This window comes from Amblyomma americanum, chromosome 4 (genome assembly GCF_052857255.1).
Source record: "Amblyomma americanum isolate KBUSLIRL-KWMA chromosome 4, ASM5285725v1, whole genome shotgun sequence".
Taxonomy (NCBI): domain Eukaryota; kingdom Metazoa; phylum Arthropoda; class Arachnida; order Ixodida; family Ixodidae; genus Amblyomma; species Amblyomma americanum.
This window is the reverse complement of record NC_135500.1, coordinates 213,559,544-213,582,912: the sequence shown is the minus strand read 5'-3', so window position 1 is coordinate 213,582,912 and position 23,369 is coordinate 213,559,544. Positions and strand designations below refer to the sequence as shown.

Here is a 23,369-nt window from a genome sequence, read left to right as displayed (position 1 = left end):
ATAGTCGCCGCGCTTCGCGAAGAGCTACCACCGAGTGCCGGCGTGTGTGTGCGTGCGTGCGTGTGCGTGTGTGTGTGTTTTCATGTTGATTCACCCTGTTCATGCTTCGAAGCTGAACACCGGCTCCGAGAGTAAGAAGTACTTGCTGTTGGGCTAGTTGGTTCATCATTAAGTTGAATGGCGCAAGGGAACGAACACAGGAAGACACAGAGACAGAAAGAGCGCCTACTACGAACTGAGTTTATTGCGGAAAACCATTCAACTTTATGAGCGTAAGAACTGGGCGGGGGCCGCCATTTGATCGTTATTTACTGTATGCAGCGTATGTCAGGTGCCCTGCTGCGAGGAGAATTGCTCCCAACGACACTCCGCTACCTGCGCTTGTCGTCAGCGCACGCGTCCCATTTCCCGGTCTGTCTTTTCAACGGGAATTTTTGTTCTTTACGAATGGCTTCCAACTCGTCCAAACTGTCAGCATTGTTGCTGCTTATCGCCTGGTACCAACCGCTCATTTCTGGAGATCAGAGAAAGATCATATTTATTACACTTGTAAGTTTGGCTTGCCTCAACGTCTTCCCGTTCGCTTAGGGACAGTGAAGATGCGCGGTTAATGCGGCAAACACAAAGATGGTATACGGATCAGTAATGAATGTCAACAGTGAGGTCTAAAACAGACATTAACTCTGCTTCCTTGGCCGTCACAACCGTTCACTTCTGTTTATGTTCAGGTAGTATGACGTGCCGACTTTCACATTATTTCATGTCCAGGTAACTGTATTCTTCGTCAAAAGTTTGAGGAGGACGACACCCACACTCTGCGTACCACACCATGCAGATCTGAGCAGCGTGTGGTGCACTACCTCCGATGACGAGGTAGCAGACGATGTCCACGGACAGTCCCAGGATGCCGAAGCACAGGAGCAGCATGGGGTAGTGCGGCTCGGTGTTCTCGTGCGAGGCGTGCACGATGGTCTGGACGCCCGCCACCGAGATGGCGAAGCACAGCGCCATGAGGAACAACATGTTGACCAGCGTGCCCAGCACCTCGACGCGCGCCCAGCCGAACGTGTTCTTCAGCGTCCGCTCCTCGCAGATCTGCGCCAGGGAACAAACGACGGCGTCCCACGTTGGCGTCGCCGCTATCGCTATTTCGAGAGCAACCTTTTATTCACGTCACGTAATGGGTGCAAAGCCTGGACAACGAGCCTTCGTTCAGTGAGGGATCAGAGCGCGACTCAGGGTTATAAAGTCAAGTTGCTAGCTTTTAATTGTTCGTGACTTAAGTATTTACTTGCCATTTACACAAAGCGCCAAAATCTTAACTCAAACACTTGTATTACGCCGTTTCCATCGCGTTGATCCAGGCATCATCACCTCCACAATTTGCACCCAAATGCCGCGCGCACAAATTTGTTCAAGTCTTCATTCTTTCCACGAGTCATAACCGGGTGGAATGATCTGAATGCAGCAGGTCTTTATTCGGAAAATTTTGAGTGTGCTTTAACCACTGTTTCAATCTTGACGCGCGCTTGATGTTTCTTTGTGACATAATTGTGATTATTTTGCGAAAGCGCAGTTCCGTATTCAACTTTTTTACCGTGTTTATAGTCTTTGTTCGTAAGCCTTTGTTAAGAATGTATAATCTTATCACAATTTTGTTCTGTTGATGTGTTTTTTGTGCCTGCTTCTCTTGAACCAAGCTCGCGTTACATGTATGCTTCTGGAAGCACTGCTATGTTAAAATTTGTATCTGTGCGCTCCCACCTGTTTGGTCTTCCGAGACCGCAGTATCTCTCAAATGAATATAAAATAAAAATAACAAAACACAGAATTTACCTACAAGGCGTGCTCCGGGTGTGCTGGTATTGTCCCGAAACTCGTGCCCGTTTAGCCGTAATCTACCTCCTGCCAATCAAAATGCAACTGTCGGCAGCAGAGCAGCAATCTATCGCAGGGGTGTTAAGAGGCAAAATGTTAGGCAGCGTGGAAAAAGAGCAGAGAGACGGGCAACAAGTGGAAAAGGAAATGTACAGAATTCCGGCGCCGCACACGCGCTCTGATCCCGCCGCGTGCGGCAACCTTCCCACGCGGTCTTTCCCGTGCAGAGGAGGTTGCGCTCCGGAGGATCCGGAACGGGGCTGCCCTCACACCTGCCGTCGCTCGGAAGTGGCCTCAGTACCGAGATTTCTTTCCTCGGCCTGGGTGTCCGATATGCAAACGCGAGGACATAGAAGTCGACATTCACCACTTACTGTGCGACTGCCCAGCTCTCAAGCCTACAAGGATCCGGCACCTGATGGTAGCGGCTATTTCACCGAGCAACCCTGCTTCATATATTGCCTGGACGCAGGGACCATACCATCGCTCACTACTGGACTTCATAAAATCATCTAACCTTTCTCCATTATTTTAATCATTCCTAATCCTTCATAACACCTTCGCCCATCGATGCTCTGAGGCAATAAATCTCGTTAAAAAAAAAAGAAATGTGCAGAACTTGCGAGGCGGATTTCACCAGTGTGATGACGTCAGACCGGGGAAGCGTGGACAGCGAAAAGCGTTCTTCACAAGTAAAACACCAGCGCAGCAGCCGTTAAAGGGACGCTGAGGAGAACTCCTGCCAACTTATATTGTTAGCAAAAATCGATCGCACGGACCTTTCTGGTTGCGTTGAATGCTCATGATTGTTCGGGAGCAAAAGGTCGCGACAAACTCGCGACGTAAAGAACAAGAGGACTCCGTGATCGCCGTTAAGAAGCCAATTGCTGTGCCTATAGACTAAGCAATGCGCACACGAAACACTCAACGGCACCGCGGTTTGCTCGTGAAAACGGCCGGTGGTGGCAATATCAGTATGTTGTTATTTGACCTTTTGTAGTCTATTCAGTACCATAGTTTTGAGTAGAAGCAGTAGTTAAATGGGGTAATCTATCGATTTAGGTCAACTTCAATTTGTCCTCAGCGTTTCGTTAGGAGTTCTCAAAGATTGTTTTCAGCCAGGGATGCTTAATCATTTCACTCACAACTCTGAATAAAAATACGGGCACATACTACGACCACTTTCTGAGAACTGCCAGACGGAGGCGCCGCTTATGTTCTGTACGCTCAGACATCTTTGGCAACCTGCGACTTGGCTCCCTACTCCTTCGAATAGTACTATGTAGTTCATCTAGACGACTAGGCGGCGGGACAATCAGTTGATTTTGCACACTTTGACCAATCGGAGACCCAGATTTGAAACGTGGAGCATGCACGGGGCAGTTTCGTAACAGGTACCATTGGAGTGCTCTGGCAGCTCTAATCTCCAGCTAGTCAACCAGAAAGGCCGACCGACCTTGTGTCGAAGAGCTCGACATTTCGCAGAGAGGCCGCGCCACGGCGACAGGGCATTGGCGCCATACGTATGTGCGGTGAGTGGGGTCACGTGATGTGGGTTGTAATGAGAGGCCGGAAGGAAGGCGTACGTGGTGGCTGATGACGAGCAGCACCAGGGACAGCACGTTGTACAGCATCTGATAGGAGTAGATGAGCAGCACCAGCGAGTGGGTCACGTGCGACGCCACGATCTCGGCCAGGAAGAAGAGGCCGGACAGCGCCAGCGCCGCGTACACGCGCCCGCAGCCGCCGCCAGAGCGCGTCGTCGTCGTGGCCGCCGCCGCCATGGCCACTGCGGTGGTGGTGGTGGCTCTGCCGTCGCTGACAGGGTCGCCCGGTGATCCAGGCGGCTCGCCCTGAGTGTTGCACACAAGGCACTCAGGAAAACATTCCAACAGACGTCAGACATTCCGACAGAAATCCCAACAACAGACAGGCCAAAAGAATGCAAGAGATTCCCACAGACAGGCTGTCGCTGATAAAAGAAAACGGGGACGACGAGTGTATGTCGGGCGTAAAAACGGTAAACCCTTTCAGAAAACACTTACGCATACAGCTCTTGTGCATCTTGTATGAACACAAGTGAAGCCCGCGACAGCTGTGCGGTGAACACCTGTAGTGGGGATTCTCCTCATTTGAACGAATATTTCGCGGATCAGTTCACCACACAAGGAGCCCCGTTCGCTGATGATACAAAAACGCTAATTTTCTTGGTAGTTAACTGTGGCGGAGAGGGGCACCCTCTTCGTTTTGAGTTTGCCGCATCTGCTGCTCAGCGTCGGCACCGATACAGCTTTCTACTGCGCATTTTTTACTACTTCAAACGGCAGCTGCAATGCATGTGTTCCAATCGGTGACTACATATTTCAGTCGGCAAATACGTTTTAGCAGAAAAGCTGCGGTGACGCCACCTTTGCGAACGGTTTTACATACGCTGGCAGAAATAGCTGCACGCCTTTCAGTCAGGAGCTCTCTCCCCCCTCTCGTCTCTCTTTATCCAAGTGCAAAATGAAATTTGCTCTTGGCGCAGCCATCAGTCACTCCTCGGCGACACTGAATCCAGTGTCAAACGCAGATAGGCGCGGCTGTTTCGTTAGGCCAGAGACCCTTCCCATCTCTCCTTGTGGTCCGCCGCGAACGGCTGCTTCACACCAGTTCTACGGTGCATGACTATTTCTCGTGAAATGCGACGGAACGGAGCAGGGGGATGTCGAATATCGTACGTTTTTCCATATGATGTATCAAAGAACGCTTAGCACAACTAGTCATTATCAAAAACTACTTCGCATACAAAAGTTGTGCACACGCAAACCCATAGCTTTCAGTGCTAACTCTTCCCTTTATCAAACCAGACAGGTCCTGGAACAGTTTATTTTCTACAGTCGCAGATTCAGCAGCTAAAGCATTCCCGTCATCTCTTGGCAGACAGCCATCGTTACCACAAGGAACTTATACAACGGAAGTCCGAGCTCCCCTCCCCCTCCCCCCTTTTTTTTGAAATCAGGCTCGTCCCTCCCTTCCTGTTTATTTTTTTTTTTTTGCAGTGGTCTTGTTGGAAACGCACCCCTCCAGCACCCCCCACTCAATACCTGAAATTACCTTGGGTCCCTCCCGAAAAAAAATCGTCTACATGCCTGTTTACCGCGTAGCGCCCGGTTACAGTGTTAGCGGCTAGATATGGAAACAGGAGTCGCAAACCGCTGATTCAACTCACGTAAAACAGAACAGAGAGAGATTCGTGCGGAGGAACCTGTCTCTGGTATGCTACTCCACGTTAGGGGAAATGGGAAGGGAAAATAAGGTTGCGTAAATAGATGGGCGGTGATTACGTCATGATACAATGAGCTGCACGCAGCGCCTAAAACGGTGCGTATATGTTCACGCACGCAGGCTAGAATACATATCTCTCGCGCGATGTTAAATGCGTACAATACACAACACGTGCCTCGCAGCAAATATGCCACATGGAACCCATGCTTCGCGAGAAATAGGAAACGCTAATAGTTGGATCACCCAACGGCCTGTGCAACTGAACGCGTGGTCGCTTCTAACAACGTTCGATACTACGCGCTCGCATCGAAGCGCGGTCGTCACGTGGGTGCCACGCAAACGTTTATACGTACTGTGTCGCGCTGTTTCCTCTGAACACAAGAGCTGGAAAAAATAATTGTCTTCCTTACGCTTCTTTCATTGGAATTTGTGTCACTAAGATGTATGCGTAATAATCTCCGATAGCTCTTTGCTGAGCCCAGTGAAACTACCCTTTAAAGACACAAAGAAAGATCCTTTGTTAACCGAAGGACTCCAACTCAGCAGTGAACGGCTTAACGCTTGAGCTCCTATGTTACCTCAGCAGTAGATAAGCGCAAGGCGATGTGAGCGTGTGCTGAGCAAACAGAGCGCAGAGATCTGATAAGCGTTCATTGTCTGCTTATCGCCGAACGTGCGGGTGTCATGTGGGGCCACAGACTGCAAGCAGGGCGTACGTTCCTAAACTGCACGTGCTGGCCATTAAAACGCAGCTTTTATGGACGTCGTCGCTGCTTATACACAACTTGCTTCGAACTGTACAGTGCGTGTATACCCTGTAAGCCGGCTCTGCGAAATCCGCCAATCAGATCACCGCTGTCACAGCCTAGGCGAAATGTGACTGCGCCAAGAAGGGCGAATCTGAAAAGGCGTGTAGCTTCACAGTGGAGTACACGGGTTCGAACCCGACCGCGGCGGCAGCGTTTCCATGGTGGCGGAACGCAAAAGGCCCCCGTGTGCTGTGCGATGCCAATGCACGTTAAAGGTCCCCAGGTAGTCGAAATTATTCCGGACCCCTACACTACGGCACCTCTTTCTTCCTTCCTTCTCTCAGTCCCTCCTGTATCCCTTCCCTTACGGCGCGGTTCGGGTGTCCACCAACCTATTTTCATTTCCATTTTCACCCTGGAGAATCAAACGAGTTCGTACGCAATATGGGCAAAAAGGAGAAAGAAACCACGCAAGAAGGCCCGCGGGAAAACGCGTTCATATTGAAGGAACTATTTCTCCGTCATATCGAGATCCCTTTTATCTATAGTGTCTTGATTTTCTTTTTATGCAGTACAGCGAAGGCGAGATGTACGTAAAGTGCCAGGAATCGCACTAAAGTCAGTCATAGATTGCACCGCGAAGCGTATCTACGAGCTGCATTCTAATGAATGTTCGCTAAGGGGCACTCTTAATCACATCGGCATCGCACAATCGGTGTATCTGGAAGCAAATAAGCGTCATGCATGCAGGACACGTATACATATCCACTCCAGTTCGCAGCCAACATGCCTCTGATCGTTGAGGTACCGATTGTGGGAAACGTGTGCGAGAGGAAACGCGTGTCTCGCTGACGTTTTGCCACCGGTGCGAGCGATGGTGTGTCTCTGAAGAGAGCCCTGAATACCGATGTAGCTGGGGGTACTGTTTTTCAGCGAAGTTTCATCAGCTTTTGAGAGATGTGGTTATTCGATAAAAAAATTGCAAAGTATTCCTTACCGTCAAACAGGGGCAGAACACAGAGAGGAATGACGAGAGTTATACGCCTTTTCTGGCGCCTCACTACGTTTCCCGCTTGTATACGTGGGAATGTTGGTTCAAGAGAAATTTAACCGCACAATCCAGCTACTGCAATTCAGTTTCTTCAATATCCCTAAAAGCGGCGCTAGTGCAGGCATTCCCTGTCGGTAAAAGGTGCCACGGAGGACAAGTGAAATACGATCGGGACAGTTCACACGAAATCACTAAAATAACTACTGAACGAGTAGAAATAGAGGCCGGGTTCGTTATCTTGTTACTTGCGAGTAGCGAATCGCACCTGCGAAGCAGTAATTAGACACGCAATTTTTTTTAACATCCGTGAGCCAAAACCTCATTTTGCCGTTCGCGCTTGAATTGTCTTATATATACTTCGAATGTCCTCCACGTACTTCTGATATATGCACAGCGTCTCAGAAGTTTACACCTGAGCAGCTCGGTGTTGATCGTAACGCAACAGTGCGCGGTAAAGAAAGCTGTAGTCATGGTACACCACAAAATGAACGGCTGGTATTGTCTCTTCTTTTTTTCTCTCTGAGGTTTACGCCAACAAATTTATGACGAATGAGAAATAAATTACGTGTTCTGATACGTTTTTGTTCCTTTCGCACCTGCCTCTCTTCGAAGAACCGCGATAGAAAGCGCCTTGCTGTTGGCCTGTGCATTTCGGTCGGCTATACCGGATTTTCTGCTGTACAGTCAGGAATCCGCCACCTCTGGTGCGCAGGAGTCGTATACGCTATAGCTGTTGTACACAGGGGGACAAAGAGTATGGTGGAGCTGCCATAAAAAAACGTAAACCAATGAGCTCCTGCCTGTACCACTAAAGTATCACAGGCTTAACCCAATCGTAATATAAATGAAAAGGCCCGAAGGCAATGTTGTGCTTTTTCCACCCGCAGGTGGGAAAATAAAAAAATGGGGTAATGCTACTAAGCGACCCACAGCCGGGGGAGCGGGCCCGGGGAGACTCCCCTGATCTCCCCTGGGACGTAGCGGAGGGGGTGGGACATAGGTTGTGGGAATGGGACTGAGGGAAGGGTTATGGGTAATGTGATGGGAATGGGGACAGCGAGATGTTGACCCTCATTTTATCATCGCTCGACTCCTGTCTGGCCAGGACAGGGAGGGCGTCGATGTTGTCCAATGGTGCGGCTCCACTCACGGGATGCCCGACCACCCAACGACGCAATAGCTCCGACTCGGAGACAGGGAATCCTAACCCGGGGCAGCTGCCTCGGGCTCCTCCACGACTTTCAGGGGTCCGGTTCGGACTTGCATTACGCTCCCAGCTACTAACCGTCGAGTGTTTTTCGCGGCTTTTCAGACTCCGGAAGTATGTGTGGTGGATCCAGCCAATGGAATTAGACTCCCAGGGACCCACCTGTGCTTCCAACCAACCAACCTTGCACTTATTTCCTCCCCTGGCTTGCTCCACACCTACTGAGGAGGGAGTGTTCAGGGCCGGGCTGACCGGGCCACAAACCAAGAACCTGGCCGAGGGTGAGATAACCCGGGCCTACTCCACCGCTACTCCACAACATCAACGGTTTTTGCATCGGTCCTACTAAGGTCCCCCTTACCTCGGCGTCCCGCGCTCTAGCCTCACGGCCCCGCGGTCAGCCATCCCTGGCTGCTTCCCCGAGGACATCGCTCCCAAGGAGCCCTTCTGCTGGAAACCCCCGCGCGGACCTGGCCTCTCCGTGGCCAGAAACCGACGCGCCAGCCGGTAGCCACGCACGCCCCCGCGTGCAGAGGCCTTTTGATTTTCGAGCACTTTTTGAGCCCAATTCCGTGAGTCCAACCTGATTATGAAACCAGGCCTGCCTCCGCACAGGGGGACAGTGACAGTCGCGGTCGCATGCACCTGCATGCTTGCGCGGGCGTCGCAGGTGGATAAAAAGTGCAACGCGACGTAATGACAGCACGCCGACGCCACTGATTGATTATTTGCGAATGCATGTAATGCTACAGAGACGACAAAAGACGGGAGATGGACGGGACAAGCGTTTCCATTGTTTGGAGGGCCTTTCTTTTGAGGGTCCGCTGCGTTCTCGAGTTGTGTACGGCTATGGACCTCTCCACAGGTATAGGAAGATCTGAAAACACGTGCTATTTGGATTCTTGAGAGCAGGTGCAGAGAGCTAGTGCTGCCAATTTCCACCGTGTTTGCGCTGCAAGAGCACATACAGCCGTCCAGTGCGCTTGTTAGAAAGGCCCAGTGTTCTGGCGAGTTCATATGGGTTTGACATTCAAATGGCGCTCCAATCATGTGCTGTAACGGCCAAAATTTGTAAACTCGCGTCTCGTTTTGCGTATTCCGTGTGCCGCCCAAACATAGCGCCGCTGTTTCGACAACGAATGAAAGCCAGCTTAATTTCCCACCTATCTGTCCGGTTTCAACTCCTTTCTTCCATCTGCGCTTAATAAATAGTATGCGGTTGTTTAACGTGTAGGAGCGACACATGGGCTATGAGCAACGCTGTAGCGGAGGGCTCCGGATTAATTAGGACCATTTGAAGTTCTTCAAAGTGCGCTGACATCGCACATATTACGGGCGCCTTTTACGTTTCGGCTCCAGCTAAACTTTATTTTAGTGTACATAATTAACAACTGCAAAGCGCAGAAAATCTGCAACGCAAAACGTTTGCCCCGCCGCGGTGGCTCAGTGGTTAGGGCGCTCGACTACTGATCCGGAGTTCCCGGGTTCGAACCCGACCGCGGCGGCTGCGTTTTTATGGAGGAAAAACGCTAAGGCGCCCGTGTGCTGTGCGATGTCAGTGCACGCTAAAGATCCCCAGGTGGTCGAAATTATTCCAGAGCCCTCCACTACGGCACCACTTCTTCCTTTCTTCTTTCACTCCCTCCTTTATCCCTTCCCTTACGGCGCGGTTCAGGTGTCCAACGATATATGAGACAGGTACTGCGTCATTTCCTTTCCCCCAAAACCAATTATTATTATTATTATTATTATTATTATTATTATTATTATTATTATTATTATTATTATTATTATTATTATTATTATTATTATTATTATTAAAACGTGGACTCTTCCAACGGGGTGTCTGCTAATCACTTTTCCGCGTTTATTTCTTTCCCCACAAAAATTGCAAGACAAACAAATCTGGCGCATGTTTGACAATTAAAAAAAATTGGAGAAGGCACTTAAGCTCCGCCTTAAGGGTATGACGCGACAGCGTGATGGTTTAATTCCCATATATGGACAAGGTCATTTTTTACGTTCATAGATCCCTGGTAGCCCTCATACCTCTCCTGTCGCAGTGGTGCAGCGGTTAAGCGATGCGCCACTGCCCTGCGATGCCATTGCCCTGCGATGCCACTGCCCTGTGATGCGCCACTGCCCTGCGCCACTGCCCTGGGCCTTGTGCGGCCCAGGTTACTCTTCCCGAGCGAAAATTCATTTATTGAACTGCCACCCGCCACGGTGGGCAGTTTGCTCATAGTCCGGTGGGCACGATGTGATGACGCCACAAGGTCAGGTGACCTAAGGTAGCCCACCTGCCTCCTAGGTTGCTTTGGGGTTCACCTGCCAGAGCCATGCCCGTGATTTTTGGCTCAACGCCGGCACCGGATTTTCGGGTGAACGGAGCCTTTAACGGTCACCGGCCAAAACGCATGCATTATTATTTCCCCTTCGCTTTCAGCATCTGGCGTACGCGGTGTGCGTAGCAACGACCTCTTTGTGTGTCTGTCTGGGCGCGTCATTATCGGGAACGCTACACACATGTTTCGCGTATGCAGATGTGCTGAGGCTGGAGCAGCACCTGTCTGCAGTCCCGAGCAGCATGCGGAGAGGGCGCACGTCCTTTTCCCGCACTTTAATATAGAGCAATATTTAGGAGTGCACACAGACGGAAACTGCAGCTGCACGAATGATATCTTCCGACGCGCAGCGGTGTTGGGGACCTTCTTTCAGCATTTCAAACGGAGCAGACAACGAACTTCAAGAGGCAGCGCAAGGGAAGCGTCAGACAAGTTAGCAACACATTTTCTGTGTTCGGAAGCTCCGCTCTTGATCTAGGAGGCGCGCCGAATAGGAGGAGGGTTCTAGATTAATTTCAACTACCTGGGCCGCATCGAAGTCAAAGTACATATGTGTTCTTGTGTACATTTACCGCTGAGATGGAACCCGGAGAGCCATGCTCAGTTGCCAAACGGCGCAACCACAGAGGCGGGTAGATGCGAAAAAGTGAACACCGGTAGAACAAACAACTCAATCGAGGCTTGATGCAAGTCTACATGGCGTCCAGAACACTTTACAAAAATAGGCACGCTATGTAAGGGTGCATGGAAAATACTTCCCTCGCACCTCTCAGCATATGCCACATCCACCCCACTACTTCTCTTGCCGCTGTGACAAGCAATGTAATAACAGATGTCGCTAGTTAGTCATTCTTACCTAATCCACTCACCTACATGTGCAAATCACTTCCGACTCCGCCCATCTAAAAGCAGTGAATATTTTTACATACCCACCGCGGTGTCTCAGGGCTTTGGCGTTCGGCTGCTGATCCCAAAGATATCGTGGGTTCGATCGCAGCCGCGGCGGCCGCATTCCGATGGAGGCGAGAAAGTCAAAACGCGCGCCCGTGTGATGTTCGACGTCAGCGCACGTTAACAAAAAAACAAGAAACCCAGGTGGCCGAAATCTCTTCGGCGTCCATCGTATTCCATGTGTCGCTTCCGGACGTTAAACTCCACGTATCAACACCAATCCTTGTTCAAGCATTAAATACTGCAAGTGCTCAATAAGGAGAAGCCTTTTTTGCTTCTAAATCCAGCCTAAAATTAGAACAGATAAGAAACCATATAACATAGAAAAGAAGTCGTTTAGGACGACGTCTCCTCTTCAAATGAGAAAACATGGTTGCCAGCACGCATTCTACAACACGTAGGGTGAAATTGCTGTCGAATGCGCGTAGCTGTATGTATGACGTGAAGAAGGGGGTTTTTTTTCGTTATAAAGATATGTTATCGCTTATGGCGTCGAAACGCTAAACCGAGAAAACGGGCAAATGAGGACAGTAAATCGAAACGTTACGAATCAAGAGCGAACTACGGAAGAAATAATGTCTCAATGTTTCCAGCATAGCAGCATCTGAAACTATACATTGCAAATGTTTCCAGCATAGCAGCATCTGAAACTATACATTTCAAATACCGCTGGCTCATCTGAGAAAGGAATGCTCAGTTCCCCGAATTCTCGCTCGAAAAAGCTAAACACATTCCTGAAGCCGCGGGCCGCACGCCAAGCTATGCAGCATATATATAATATGCCGGCTCTTCTGCATGTGGCAGTGTCACTTTGTCAGACGCGCGTGCGATCATATGTATGAACAAATGAATCCGTGTGACGTTCCAACTCGCACTGAGCACGACACTTGTACAACAATAGATCGCTATTGGAACGGTAGCTGATAGCTTTCTTTTTCTTTGTGGCTGCGCGTTGTGCTCTGGCAACTCTTCAGCGTGATGTGTGCCGTAACGCATCACAAATATTTCCGTTACTACAAACACAATATCTTTAAAAATAATCCAGACATAACGCTTTTTGCACTACTACAGCAATGCTTAAAAACAGCGCTGGAAGCCCCCAGTAACTGCGCATAGTTGACAGTGCATGCACAGTAAATTCAATGCGCTTGGGGGTAACAATTAACAAGGAGGAACGCAAAAGAAAGACAACGGGACTTAATGCAACACCACTCGCAGCGACCGACGTTACAGGCGCCGAATACGGTGCTCATATGGAACGTGTAACATTACGCCGTAGTACCAGGAAAAAAATATATATCGCCATAGTTGCTTCTGTGCCATACAACGGAGAACGACAGGAACAAAGCACTGGCAAGCGCAGCGAATTCGGCTTATAAAACGGTCACCCGCCAATTTTAGAGTACATATATTTTACAGCAGTTCAGCTGTGCACATAAGTGGGCATATGTTTCTTTGCCCAATTGCCATATCTCTAGGCGAAACCAGAAAAAAAAACTTGGGGCTTCTTTACCACATTCTGAAATAAGAAAATGCGATAACATTTGGAAGCTGGCCCACCTTCAAATTATTCTGAAACACCCGCTAAATTTTGAAAGTAAGCGCATCCTAGATACTGGATTAACGTGGCTTGGATCAGTTGGTGGATTGAGGTGGATTAGTGGGGATCAGTTGGATTAATATGGAAGAGTGGATCGGGTTGGTATAATCGCATGTGACAATCAAATGGAACGTACTAGAACGTTCAAATCAGATCTTAAAATATGGCGCTGCTGATGACGTTATGACCCTCTCGACTGGTCAGGGAATTTCGTTACGGAGAGACCGGGTGGTTTCTACAAGACGGCAACGTAAAAAAAATGTCGCCTTACAAATATAATTTCCCGCGGACGGGACCACGACGATAATGAATCTGAGCGCGTTCGCATTCTTTTTCATCGAGCATGCAAACCACTCGTACGTGAAGTGCAGCCGTCGGCGGCAGTAAACAGCAGCCCCATTAACAGTACAGGGCGTCTGGCGTAATTGGGTTCGAAGCCCCGTGGGCCGTTTTCGGTTCTAGAATATATGATACGGGTCCCATTTGAACCCAACATATTTTTGGAAATGTGGCGGTGTGCTTGAAGGTTGCTTCACCTCCGCCACCGGTTGTCCCGGTATTGCACTGCCTCCGGGATCGGCCTTGTCTTTAGCGCGTCTTTACTATCCTGTCTCTCTATCCCATCTTTCAATTCTCCTACTTTCTGCACGTGGTAGCGATTGTGGCTCGGCTTGAGCCAGTGGGCAGGCCTGTGCACTTTCCTTTTCTTTCTTCCTTGCAACAACAGAAGAAGAAGAATTAACGTAATCCAATAGTTCATAATGAGAAAAGCACGAATAGGGCTGCGGGAAGGAAACTGCAAAATAATGATTGAAAGTCACCGATAAACTAAAGATATAGCAGCAAGCCGGCGCACACAGACAGGGTGGAGGCATCCAACTAAAATTAGGTGTATACTCAGCAGTCTTTTCTTTGCTGCTTTTCTCTCTTTTCTACCGCAAAGATCGGCGAGAGGAACGCGAGACTGCAGCCATTCTCGACCGCCTGCTTCGGCTGCACGTGCTTTCGACTCGCATATGTTATCGCTTTCGCTGGGGAGGAGCCACACGCGGGATATTCAAAACACTCGACGTTGGGCTCCAGATATAGCGCGATCGAGATCGACAGCGAGAAAACACCTTCGCAGTAAAACCACCTAAACTGTCGCAATAAGCACTTCGTTCGTTTTTTCTTCCGCTTTACGGCAGCAAATTTGCGAGCCTCCAGCTGCGGTAATTTAATAAATTACCGCAAGTCAAAAAGCACTCGGACATTTAACATGCCGTCTTGCAGAGGCATGACAGCGAGCGCTACAGCTATATGAGCCCCCCTTGCCATCGAAAGGAATCGCTTCCCAACCACGTGTTACACGTCCGCAGATGGCACTTTCATGCTGCCCAACATTCTCATCAACCACGCCGCAGACTACGTGCTACGACGACGGCAACGACCACGGTGTACAATCCTGTAAACCTCTCCTATACAGAAATTGCCACATAAGCACCCTCGCTCGGTGTACAGGTGGCTCCTACACAATGCTGCCTCGGCTTCATTTCCGTAACATGCTCCAGTTCTGTCTATTAGTTTTCTTTTCTTAAAGAAAGCACCGCCTTACTTTGAGCTATTCACCATTCGTAAAGTTAGCAGGAGACGGAGATAAGCAGAAAACGAGCGAAGGCGGAGAGGAAGCAAGTACGGAAATAAATACGCACGGAAGGGGCGCCGCCTGTTGCTGTTGCTTGTGTAGGCGCTGGGGACCCCGAGGTGCCATCTTTTTCACCCGCCGTCATTGATTCATGTATACACAAACACACACACGCCCGCAACGGCGATGAAAAAAAGGTAGCGATGCGCACCGCGGTGGCTCCTGCGGGAGTGTCCAATGTGCAACACGCGGAGCTCTCTTTGCGAGGGTGAGGGAGGGCGTGCGATGTTCCGGGCAGCTAGCTCGAGAAGCAGCGCGCGAGAGGGTTTCGGGCTCCGCTAAATAGAGGGCTTTTGCTGCTCGACCCAAAAATAGCGGCCGCCCGAAGAAGTTCGCCTCCGTGGCAAAAACAAGGAGTCGCAGAACCCCGTCGCGTACGCTGACATCGGCTCTCCACGGCAGTGCGTGCCAGTTTGCGCGGGACTGCGTCGAGTTATACAGCGAGCGGAGTAGTCGGCGTTGGACGAGAGACTCGATTGAGGAAGCGCCCTGTTGCGACACCCTGTCCATTACGTTGAAGGATGGAGGCAGCTAGCGCAACGGCCCCAAGACGACCGCCGCTGAAATGGATGCGATCGGAGTGGACGCGTCACCTTGCTTCGTGTTACACAGGATGCTCAGGCCCCGAAGGGGTCACCGATGCCGAATTCATTCATGTGCAGCGGCTGTGGTGCCGTCGTTTCGTCGGGATAAAGGCACTGCGGTAAGGTGGAAAGCGCTGCGTCTTCTCTCCCGACTGGATCTTTTTTAGTATACAGTGTTGCCCCATTACTGTTACCAACGCGTGACAGCCAGGCGCCAACCTCGAGCGCCTGTGTCACCACACGCAGCCGCCAAGAGTTTGGCCCGCGGGTTGCAACTGTATATATATACTATATATATCGGCGGGGGTACACAGCACCCAGCACCAGTTTCTTAAGGCATCCCAATGCAATCGTTCCTCGTTAATATGGACAATTTGTTTCCTGAGCATTACTGTCCATAAACGAGTCATCCGGAACAAGGAATCGTGGAGAAGAAAAAAAACGCACGATTAAGGTCTGTTTTTGTGCCTAATGGTGGACAGTGAAGCGGAAATTTGATACAACCTTTGGAGCCTCAAGTGCGTTATCCTATTCAGCATTATATTTAAAACAATGTGATGCACTTGGGAGCGCCTATATAGAAGTTCAAGTATTGATACTGCGATTTTTTTTACAAATCCTTAGCAGCTTTAGCAGTGGATGCGGAATGGCACGTCTCAAAGCGTGATACGTCTAATGACTCGTCTGCTACTACAACTGCTCACATCTCACGAACACGAACCTGCATTCAGTCGACTGACAGCTGATGCAGTTCGCATACAAGGCGGTAGCAGGGGCTAATTGGTTATACATTCTGACGGTTTATCGCGCAATCATTGGCAACTTGCCCACAGTTAACGGGACACAAGGAGAACGCTTGTCGTCTGGACTTTGTATGTGCCCACTTAACCGTGTGTAAGTTCCCAGTTGAAGCGCGTCAGAACATCATAAGATAATTTTCAACGCAACACAAGCGGCAGAAGGAGTTTTATTCATGACCAATAATGCACTACGGAAAATATTAAGAAGTGCCTACCGGGCGCCTTGGCATTTCAAAGCATGGAAACACACAAAGAACGCCATCGCTCAGGTATTCGCAACTAGTCCAACAATTAACACTTCTGAAGGCATTTCCACTTTCACACAGCCGTTTGCTGGTGCCCTCCACTTAAAGTACAGGAAAGGAAAGACCTGGTTGCAATCAAGATATCGTTCTCAACGCTGTCGGTATTAACTCGAAAAGAATACATGGGCCCCGATGGGCTTTGTTTTCCCCCTGTCCATTTTCCGGACAGCGAGTTCTTATATTAACCAGGCGTATATATCTGCACTGAATGACTTTCTTCCCCAGAAAAATTGTCTATAATTTGCGCAGCCCACATTAACGGCGGCAGTGTCCTACTAACAGGGCACGAGTGCATATCTGTAAAGTGACCGTTCACACCAACTGTTGTTATCAGCCTGTAAATATGCATTCCCGGGAAGGTTTAGATCGCTTATCACTTGAATTTGTGCAGGCGAATCATTCTTCAATTCCGAAAATTTTCCTCGGTCCTTCCTATAGCCCATCTACGAGCTCACTAACCGAAAGTATTTTTCACAGGCGTAAACAAGTGTCATTGTACAAAAGGCGCCAAAATGCGGGCTGCTTTGTCTGAGATTTAAAGCACTCAGACCGAACATCATACGGCGACAACTGATGCCAAAAGTCGGTTCTTAAAGCGGAAAAAGAAATCTCTCTTTCGAGCAGGGTGCGTCCGTCCCACGCGCAGCAGAAAATTGTGTCTAAGCTTACCGACAATCAGCGAAAGCTGATTGGCATTAGCGGCCGAGAGGTCTGAAGTGGCAGCCCCATTTTGAAGTTTCACAGGCGACTGCCCGGTCGGGTGGAGCCTCATAGGCCCATTTTGTGCATACTCGGCCTTATTCGGCTTGCGGTCTTCGGTTCGATCGCGTTCCTGCACACTTCACGAACTCCAGGGCCAGCTGGCACGAAGCAAATAGCCTAGTTTCCTGCGTTGTCTTATTCGCATTCTAAACCCTCCGTTGGGTTTGAGGAAAGGAAAGGCGCATAAGTGTTTCAATTTGTAGGTGGACACCACGCAAAGAGCGATTGCGGTGTCCACTGAACCAGTGAGCCCGTTATGCGGGCTCATCAACGGAGCGCTCAGATTCCAACCCGCCGCGGTGGCTCAGTAGCTAAAGGCCGCTCGACTACTGAGCCGGATTTCTCGGGTTCGAACCCGGCCGCGGAGGCCGCGTTTTTATGGAGGCGAAACGCAAAGAGCGCCCGTGTTCTGTGCGATCTCAGTGCACATTAAAGATCCCCAGGTGGTCGAAATTATTCTGGAGACCTCCACTACGGCACCCTTTTCTTCCTTTCTTCTTTCAATCCCTCCTTTATCCCTCCCCTTACGGCGCGGTTCAGGTGTCTGCCGAGATGTGAGACAGATACTGCGCCATTTGCTTTCCTCAACAACCGTTTTTTAAAGGGCGGGCCCAAGGAGTCACAGGGGCAGCTACTCCCTATATATATATATATATATATATATATATATATATATATATATATATATATATATATATATATATATATATATATATATATATATATATATATATATATATATATATACAGTCTAACTGTAGCGTGATATACCACACCCTACACACTTGAGACCACGATCGCTGTTTGCGCACGACCACGGAGAGGTTCCCGCGAGCAGTTCAGCGCGCCCGCGTCACGTGCGCTGGTGTTATCAAGCAAGGGGTGTGTGGGTGCAAGCCGTGCCACAAGTGTCAAAAACAAAAAGGCAGAGAAATTAGTCTAATCAACCTTTCCTTACGTGTTCACTCAATTAAGTTTAAAATAAAACTAACTTTCTGTCTTCCTCCACCGTCGCAAAAACTTCAATAGACAGTTCATGGATTGTCTGCAGACTGCCTATGGACTGCCTAAAACTTTATGTAAGGGTGTGCCGACCCGCCTCGGTGGCTCAGTGGTTAGGGCGCTCGGCTACTGATCCGGTGTACCCGGGTTCGAACCCGACCGTGTCGGCTGCGTTTCGATGGAGGCGAAACGCAAAGGCGCCCGTGTGGTGTGCGATGTCAGTGCACGTTAAAGATCCCCAGGTGGTCGAAATTATTCCGGAGCCCTCCACTACGGCACCCTTTTCTTCCTTTCTTCTTTCAATCCCTCCTTTATCCCTCCCCTTACGGCGCGGTTCAGGTGTCTGCCGAGATGTGAGACAGATACTGCGCCATTTGCTTTCCTCAACAACCGTTTTTTTAAAGGGCGGGCCCAAGGAGTCACAGGGGCAGCTACTCCCTCGCCACTATTGTGCATACATGCACTCCCTTTCAGGACCATGTGCAACGCTGCCATTATGCAGCAGGTGAGCTTTAGAATTCAAGCGTTATTTACCACGTACAAACACCCTCGTAAGTTCGTAATCTATACCGCTTTGAAACAAGCAAATATGCGCACAAATACACTTCTTCGTATACGACGCTTACTGTGTGTGCGGCGGTGTCCTCTTCCAATCAGAAGCGCAGCTTGCGAAAGACGGAACCGCAGTATACACCGAAAATGTTGTTCCTCGCTGAAGGTGCCGCTCACGCCGACGCAGATTCCAAGAAGGATCAGCTTCACCGAACACGACGACGGCACAGTTTGGAAGGGACCAATTGTGCCAGCCGGCTGCACCGATGACTTCTCTCCCCATATGCGCGTGCCGGCGTCAGCGTGCCGTGTGCATGACAATCGAGCCGATATGCGACCGCCGCTGAAGAGGGCAGGACATCGACGATGCTGCCCGTCGAGCAGTCGCGGCTATCGCCCAAGTGCCGAACTGACAAGACGACCGCGCCGATAAGGAATCGCCGGCCTGGCCACACACTCGACGGCTGGAGGCGAACTCTATACTGTGATTCACTTCGCGCTCCCACGAACGACGACTTCGCCTCGCCTCGGGCTGATTAGCGAAAACGCAGCGGAGGAAGTATTGATCCCGCTTAGTGACCAGTCCCCGGTATGCACGAAGTGTTCCGCATTGTATGTTCAGTGTTCGTCGCTAATGCCAACTAGACAGCGCATCGATTGTTATTCTGCGGTCTGTCAGTACACATCTCCTCATTTTCCGCTTAATCTTTCCTTCTTATCGCCATATCCCCAGTACAGCGCAGCTAAGCTTTTTCCGATCTTTTCCCTCCACTTTACTTTGCCTGTTAAGCCTGTTTTAAAAACAGGCTTAACATGATATCGCGCCACCGGTCCCGCTGAATTCCTTGAGCTACTGAGGTGAGCAAGTTGATGCAAACAGGCTCACTCGGATAGCTCCTCATGAGTTTTTAACTCAAATTCCAGCTCCGTTAGCTACGGCAAACTTCTGTGGGAATATATCGTTACATTTTCTCCCAGCTACGAGCTTGTAGACCCAGAGGTATGCATTTTTTTTTTCTGAAGAGAATTTCAGCAATATTTATGCGGAGAGCTACATACTATCCCACATCTTCCCTAGCTTGCGGACGCATCAAAAGTGCTGCCGACAGAGCTGCATGCGAATGCATCTGGTGCGAGCGGCTGCGCTGTCGTCTTAAACAATTGAAACTCTGGAATGCCGGGCAAACTGAACGTTGCCCAGCGCGGAGAAGAATCAGATATGTAAACGCAAGGAGTCTTGTAATGCAAGCCACGCGCTGAAGGCGCGCACGAAAGAATGCAGTGAATGCCGTCAGGCGTCCCAGAGAGTCACCGTTATGCGCGGCCAAAGGTTCCTTTTCTTGCAGCGTTTCTGCAGTCCAGCGGACCCATGACAAACAAGTGCTGCAGCGGCGGCAGCTCAGCGTTCAGTCACAATCTGTATTGTTTATCCCCCGCTCACGTATCCACCAGAACTCTTGCAGAGCGCGTACCCTTTCTTACTTAGCACCTGCCAAGAAGCTCATCCTTAACGTGGCCGCTTTAGCTGTGTGCATTTGAGGTTTGCTTCGGCTCCTCTTTTCTCAAATGCAGTGTCACCATTTTTTTTTCGCGTGCCTGCTTTCACTCTTGGTTTGCGAACCAATTGTGCCCGTGTTACGCAACATACCTCCTCACACTAATTATAATACGCTCTAAACGCACCTCGCAAGATACCCTTGAGGCCCAATGGGCCTTGAATAGGAGACTGAATGGTAAACATAATCGCAACAGAAACAAGGAGCTGCTACAGAAAGAACAAAACAAAGACAAGCAGGAGTAATGTTTTGCGAGAGAGCGATTAAACCTGAATGTGATTCTAAACATCTTTACATGCCGCCTCTTCCTCGGCGCCTTATTTTGTTTGCTGTTATATTTTTGGCAGCCGCCAGTGCGCGGGACGCGCTTGGCAAGGCCCCACCACCGCATGCCGCCAAAAACATCTTCGTCTCACCCCAGAGTGTTTGCACTATGCGCCCCGCTGTGATAAGGTCGTTTCATTGGGCGGACTAGCCATCCTAATTCGCCTAGAACGTGCACTCACCTTCTTTGTATGGCGGCTGAAACTCTATGACAATCAGTGAGTAGCGACCGAGTGAGTAGCGTCAGTTCTGTTGCTGAGATGACAAATTACAATAATTTAAATTCTACTCGACTTCAAAAGCGTGTTTGACATCACGAATTGCCACATCGAAATTCTTGTTCGTGAAAGGTCAGAGCAGCAGTGCGCGTCTCTCACGGTTGTAGGGAGAAGCTTACGTCAATACATTTATATTCTTAGCTTGACGGCAGTGGCAGACCAGGGGGCGACCTTAAAGGACTGTAGACGCCTAATTTTAGTTGCGTATTTTCTTTTTTCAAATGATGCGCTTGGCATTAGAATACACGAATCAGCACGTGGTATTCGCCTGCGGCCGCTAAATAATTCATAATTAAATTTCTTCTTGATGTTGTTCCGGTTTAACTAACCGAACGATGACGTGCAGTTCGCGTTCGGGTCACGATAGGTACGAAAAAAAAACTGCAATATAAAGGCTAGTGCCTACTCTTCATTTAATACAACATTTAAGCCAGCCTGTTTCAAGAGCTGGAATTACAACAAACAACGTATCAGCAGTTACCGTTATCTTCATGACTCACTTGACCTAAACACAAACCACACCTCAGGACCATGTTTGGGTTTATGAAAGAGAAACCGAAACAGCGCAAAAATAAATTCAATCGTAGGTGAATACCACGAGACGATCCATGTATTCAAACGTATAAAGCATCATCTGAAAGAAACAATGCGAGCAAAAATGCAAACACGCAAAAACACGTTTATTATTTTCTATGCCACCGGAGCTAGCTTTCTCAGCCCTGGCTGACGGGTTTTCTGAGCCGAAGGCATTCATAAGCGTTGTCAGGAAGCCTGCGTGAGGTGGAAAGCTTGCGGGGTGCGGGCTTGCAAAGAGAACGGCGGCCGGAAAGTAAGAATATAGAGGCTAGAAGGGGGCAGTGTGACGGGCGGGGCGCACAGAGGAGCAATGACAGTTGTAGATGGCGCTACTAGCAGCTGGTGTGCAGCTGTCGCGGTTGATGGAGGGGGCAGCGCACGGCAGCTGTAGTACGCGCGCTGCGTGAATTTTGCGTCGCGTTTCAATTTTTATTGTGATGCGCGGTGCAGACATCATGAAATGTCTGCAGCTCAGATATGCATTATTAAGAGGAGCGAAGTTCCTGCGGAGAGCAGAGAATGAAAATGAAAAGATGCGTTATTTGCTACATCGCAACGCGCAGCAGAAGCTCAGCCATGCGATTTAAAAAAAGGAAGTGCTCATTCTACATTTGAACGCACAGTAGTGTTTTGCGCCTCGCGCATAGACACAGCACTGAGCCCAGCTGGTTGCCTTCTTGGAACGTCACCGCTCTTGGCAGCCGCATATGACAGATCTCATCTCCGTCTCGCTCGCAAACGCCGGAGAAAACAACGTGCGGTTCTGCTGCAAATCTCGGTTTGCTTCAGGAATTATCAGGGAGTTGAAGATTTTGGCAAATACGCTCTGTATCTACCTTGGTCTTGTCCTTGTGACTGGCCCGGTGAGAAGTCGGCTACGTCGTGTAAGTCCAGTGACTGCGCTGAATGCGCTTCGTTGGCCGTGCTTATTCTTTTCCGTTTTGGTTTGGTTTATGGGGTTTAACGTCCCAAAGCGACTCAGGCTATGAGAGACGCCGTAGTTAAGGGATCCGGAAATTTCGACCACCTGAGGTTCTTTAACGTGCACTGACATCGCACAGCACACGGGCCTCTAGAATTTCGCCTCCATAGAAATTCCGCCGCCGCGGTCGGGGTCGAACCCGCGTCTTTCGGGTCAGCAGCCGAGCGCCTTAACTACTGAGCCACCGCGGCGGGTCTTTTCCGCTTCGAACGCTGTGTTTAGGTTGTACAAATTCCTCTCCTTCCGTTTGCTAGGCACTTTCTTGGTGAAGGAAGGAAGGAAAACGTTTATTGAGCTCTAGAGAGTAGGTGAGCAATTTGGCGGAGTCAGGTGTGTATTTGGAGGCATCAGGAAAGACGGTAGCAATCGCATCGAGTCAGCTGCGGCCGATCGCGTGGAATTTCGACTTCTTCCCCATTTATCACACGCCGAAAGGTCCTCTCGATGTACTTCGATTTGAAGCGGCGTTCGCAAAGAACACAGTACGTTTGATATTTCGCGACTAAGTTCGCGTCGAGCTGCGTCTTTGGGCGGTCTGAAAAGGGAGGCCTTGGCTTTGCACGTTCTGGACCCGCTTCTGCACCCGGGTACAAAACATGGTCCCGCTTTCGATGCCACGAGTGCACCTAGCCTTATCTACCACACTATACAGGAACAGCACAATATTACGCACTTCACGCTCAAAAAAAATCTAAGTGGCACAAGTGCGACGTTTCCCAGCTTCAAAGTGATCGCGATCCGCGTGCTGACGAGCGCAGTCTACGCATCTACTCTTGCCTAGCACCCCCTTCATAGCAACAACCGCCACCACCTCGTCCGCTACCCGCCCGCGCGGTGCCTTGTCCTTGCACACCAGCGCGCTTCAGAGCCCCTTGCGGCGACGGTAAAATTCATCGCACGTCGCACCTCTCCCTCA

General features: G+C 49.8%; 2 protein-coding genes and 1 pseudogene across 7 annotated transcripts in view; 1 reads left to right on the top strand and 2 right to left on the bottom strand.

Moving 5' to 3' along the window:
• Positions 1-23,369, bottom strand: part of LOC144129284 (eukaryotic translation initiation factor 4 gamma 2-like) — a 176,328-nt gene that overhangs the window by 65,654 nt on the left and 87,305 nt on the right. The gene's annotated exons all lie outside the window — the stretch shown is intronic.
• Positions 1-23,369, bottom strand: part of LOC144129286 (proton-coupled zinc antiporter SLC30A1-like) — a 61,091-nt gene that overhangs the window by 19,770 nt on the left and 17,952 nt on the right. For 3 of the 6 annotated variants that reach the window (XR_013313904.1, XM_077663307.1, XM_077663308.1), the window contains exons 2-3: positions 3,465-3,731; positions 861-1,095 (exon numbers count right to left, since the gene is read on the bottom strand). Coding sequence is in view for 4 of the 6 variants with exons in the window: in XM_077663307.1 (XP_077519433.1) it covers positions 861-1,095; positions 3,465-3,662 (433 nt within the window). In the remaining 2 variants the exon portion in view is untranslated. Of the gene's footprint in view, positions 1-860; positions 1,096-3,464; positions 3,732-14,739; positions 15,148-18,811; positions 18,943-23,369 lie in introns of those variants that run through there. The other 3 variants (XR_013313903.1, XM_077663306.1, XM_077663305.1) reach the window with 3 other exon arrangements.
• On the top strand, positions 13,484-13,638 carry LOC144130727 (U2 spliceosomal RNA; annotated as a pseudogene).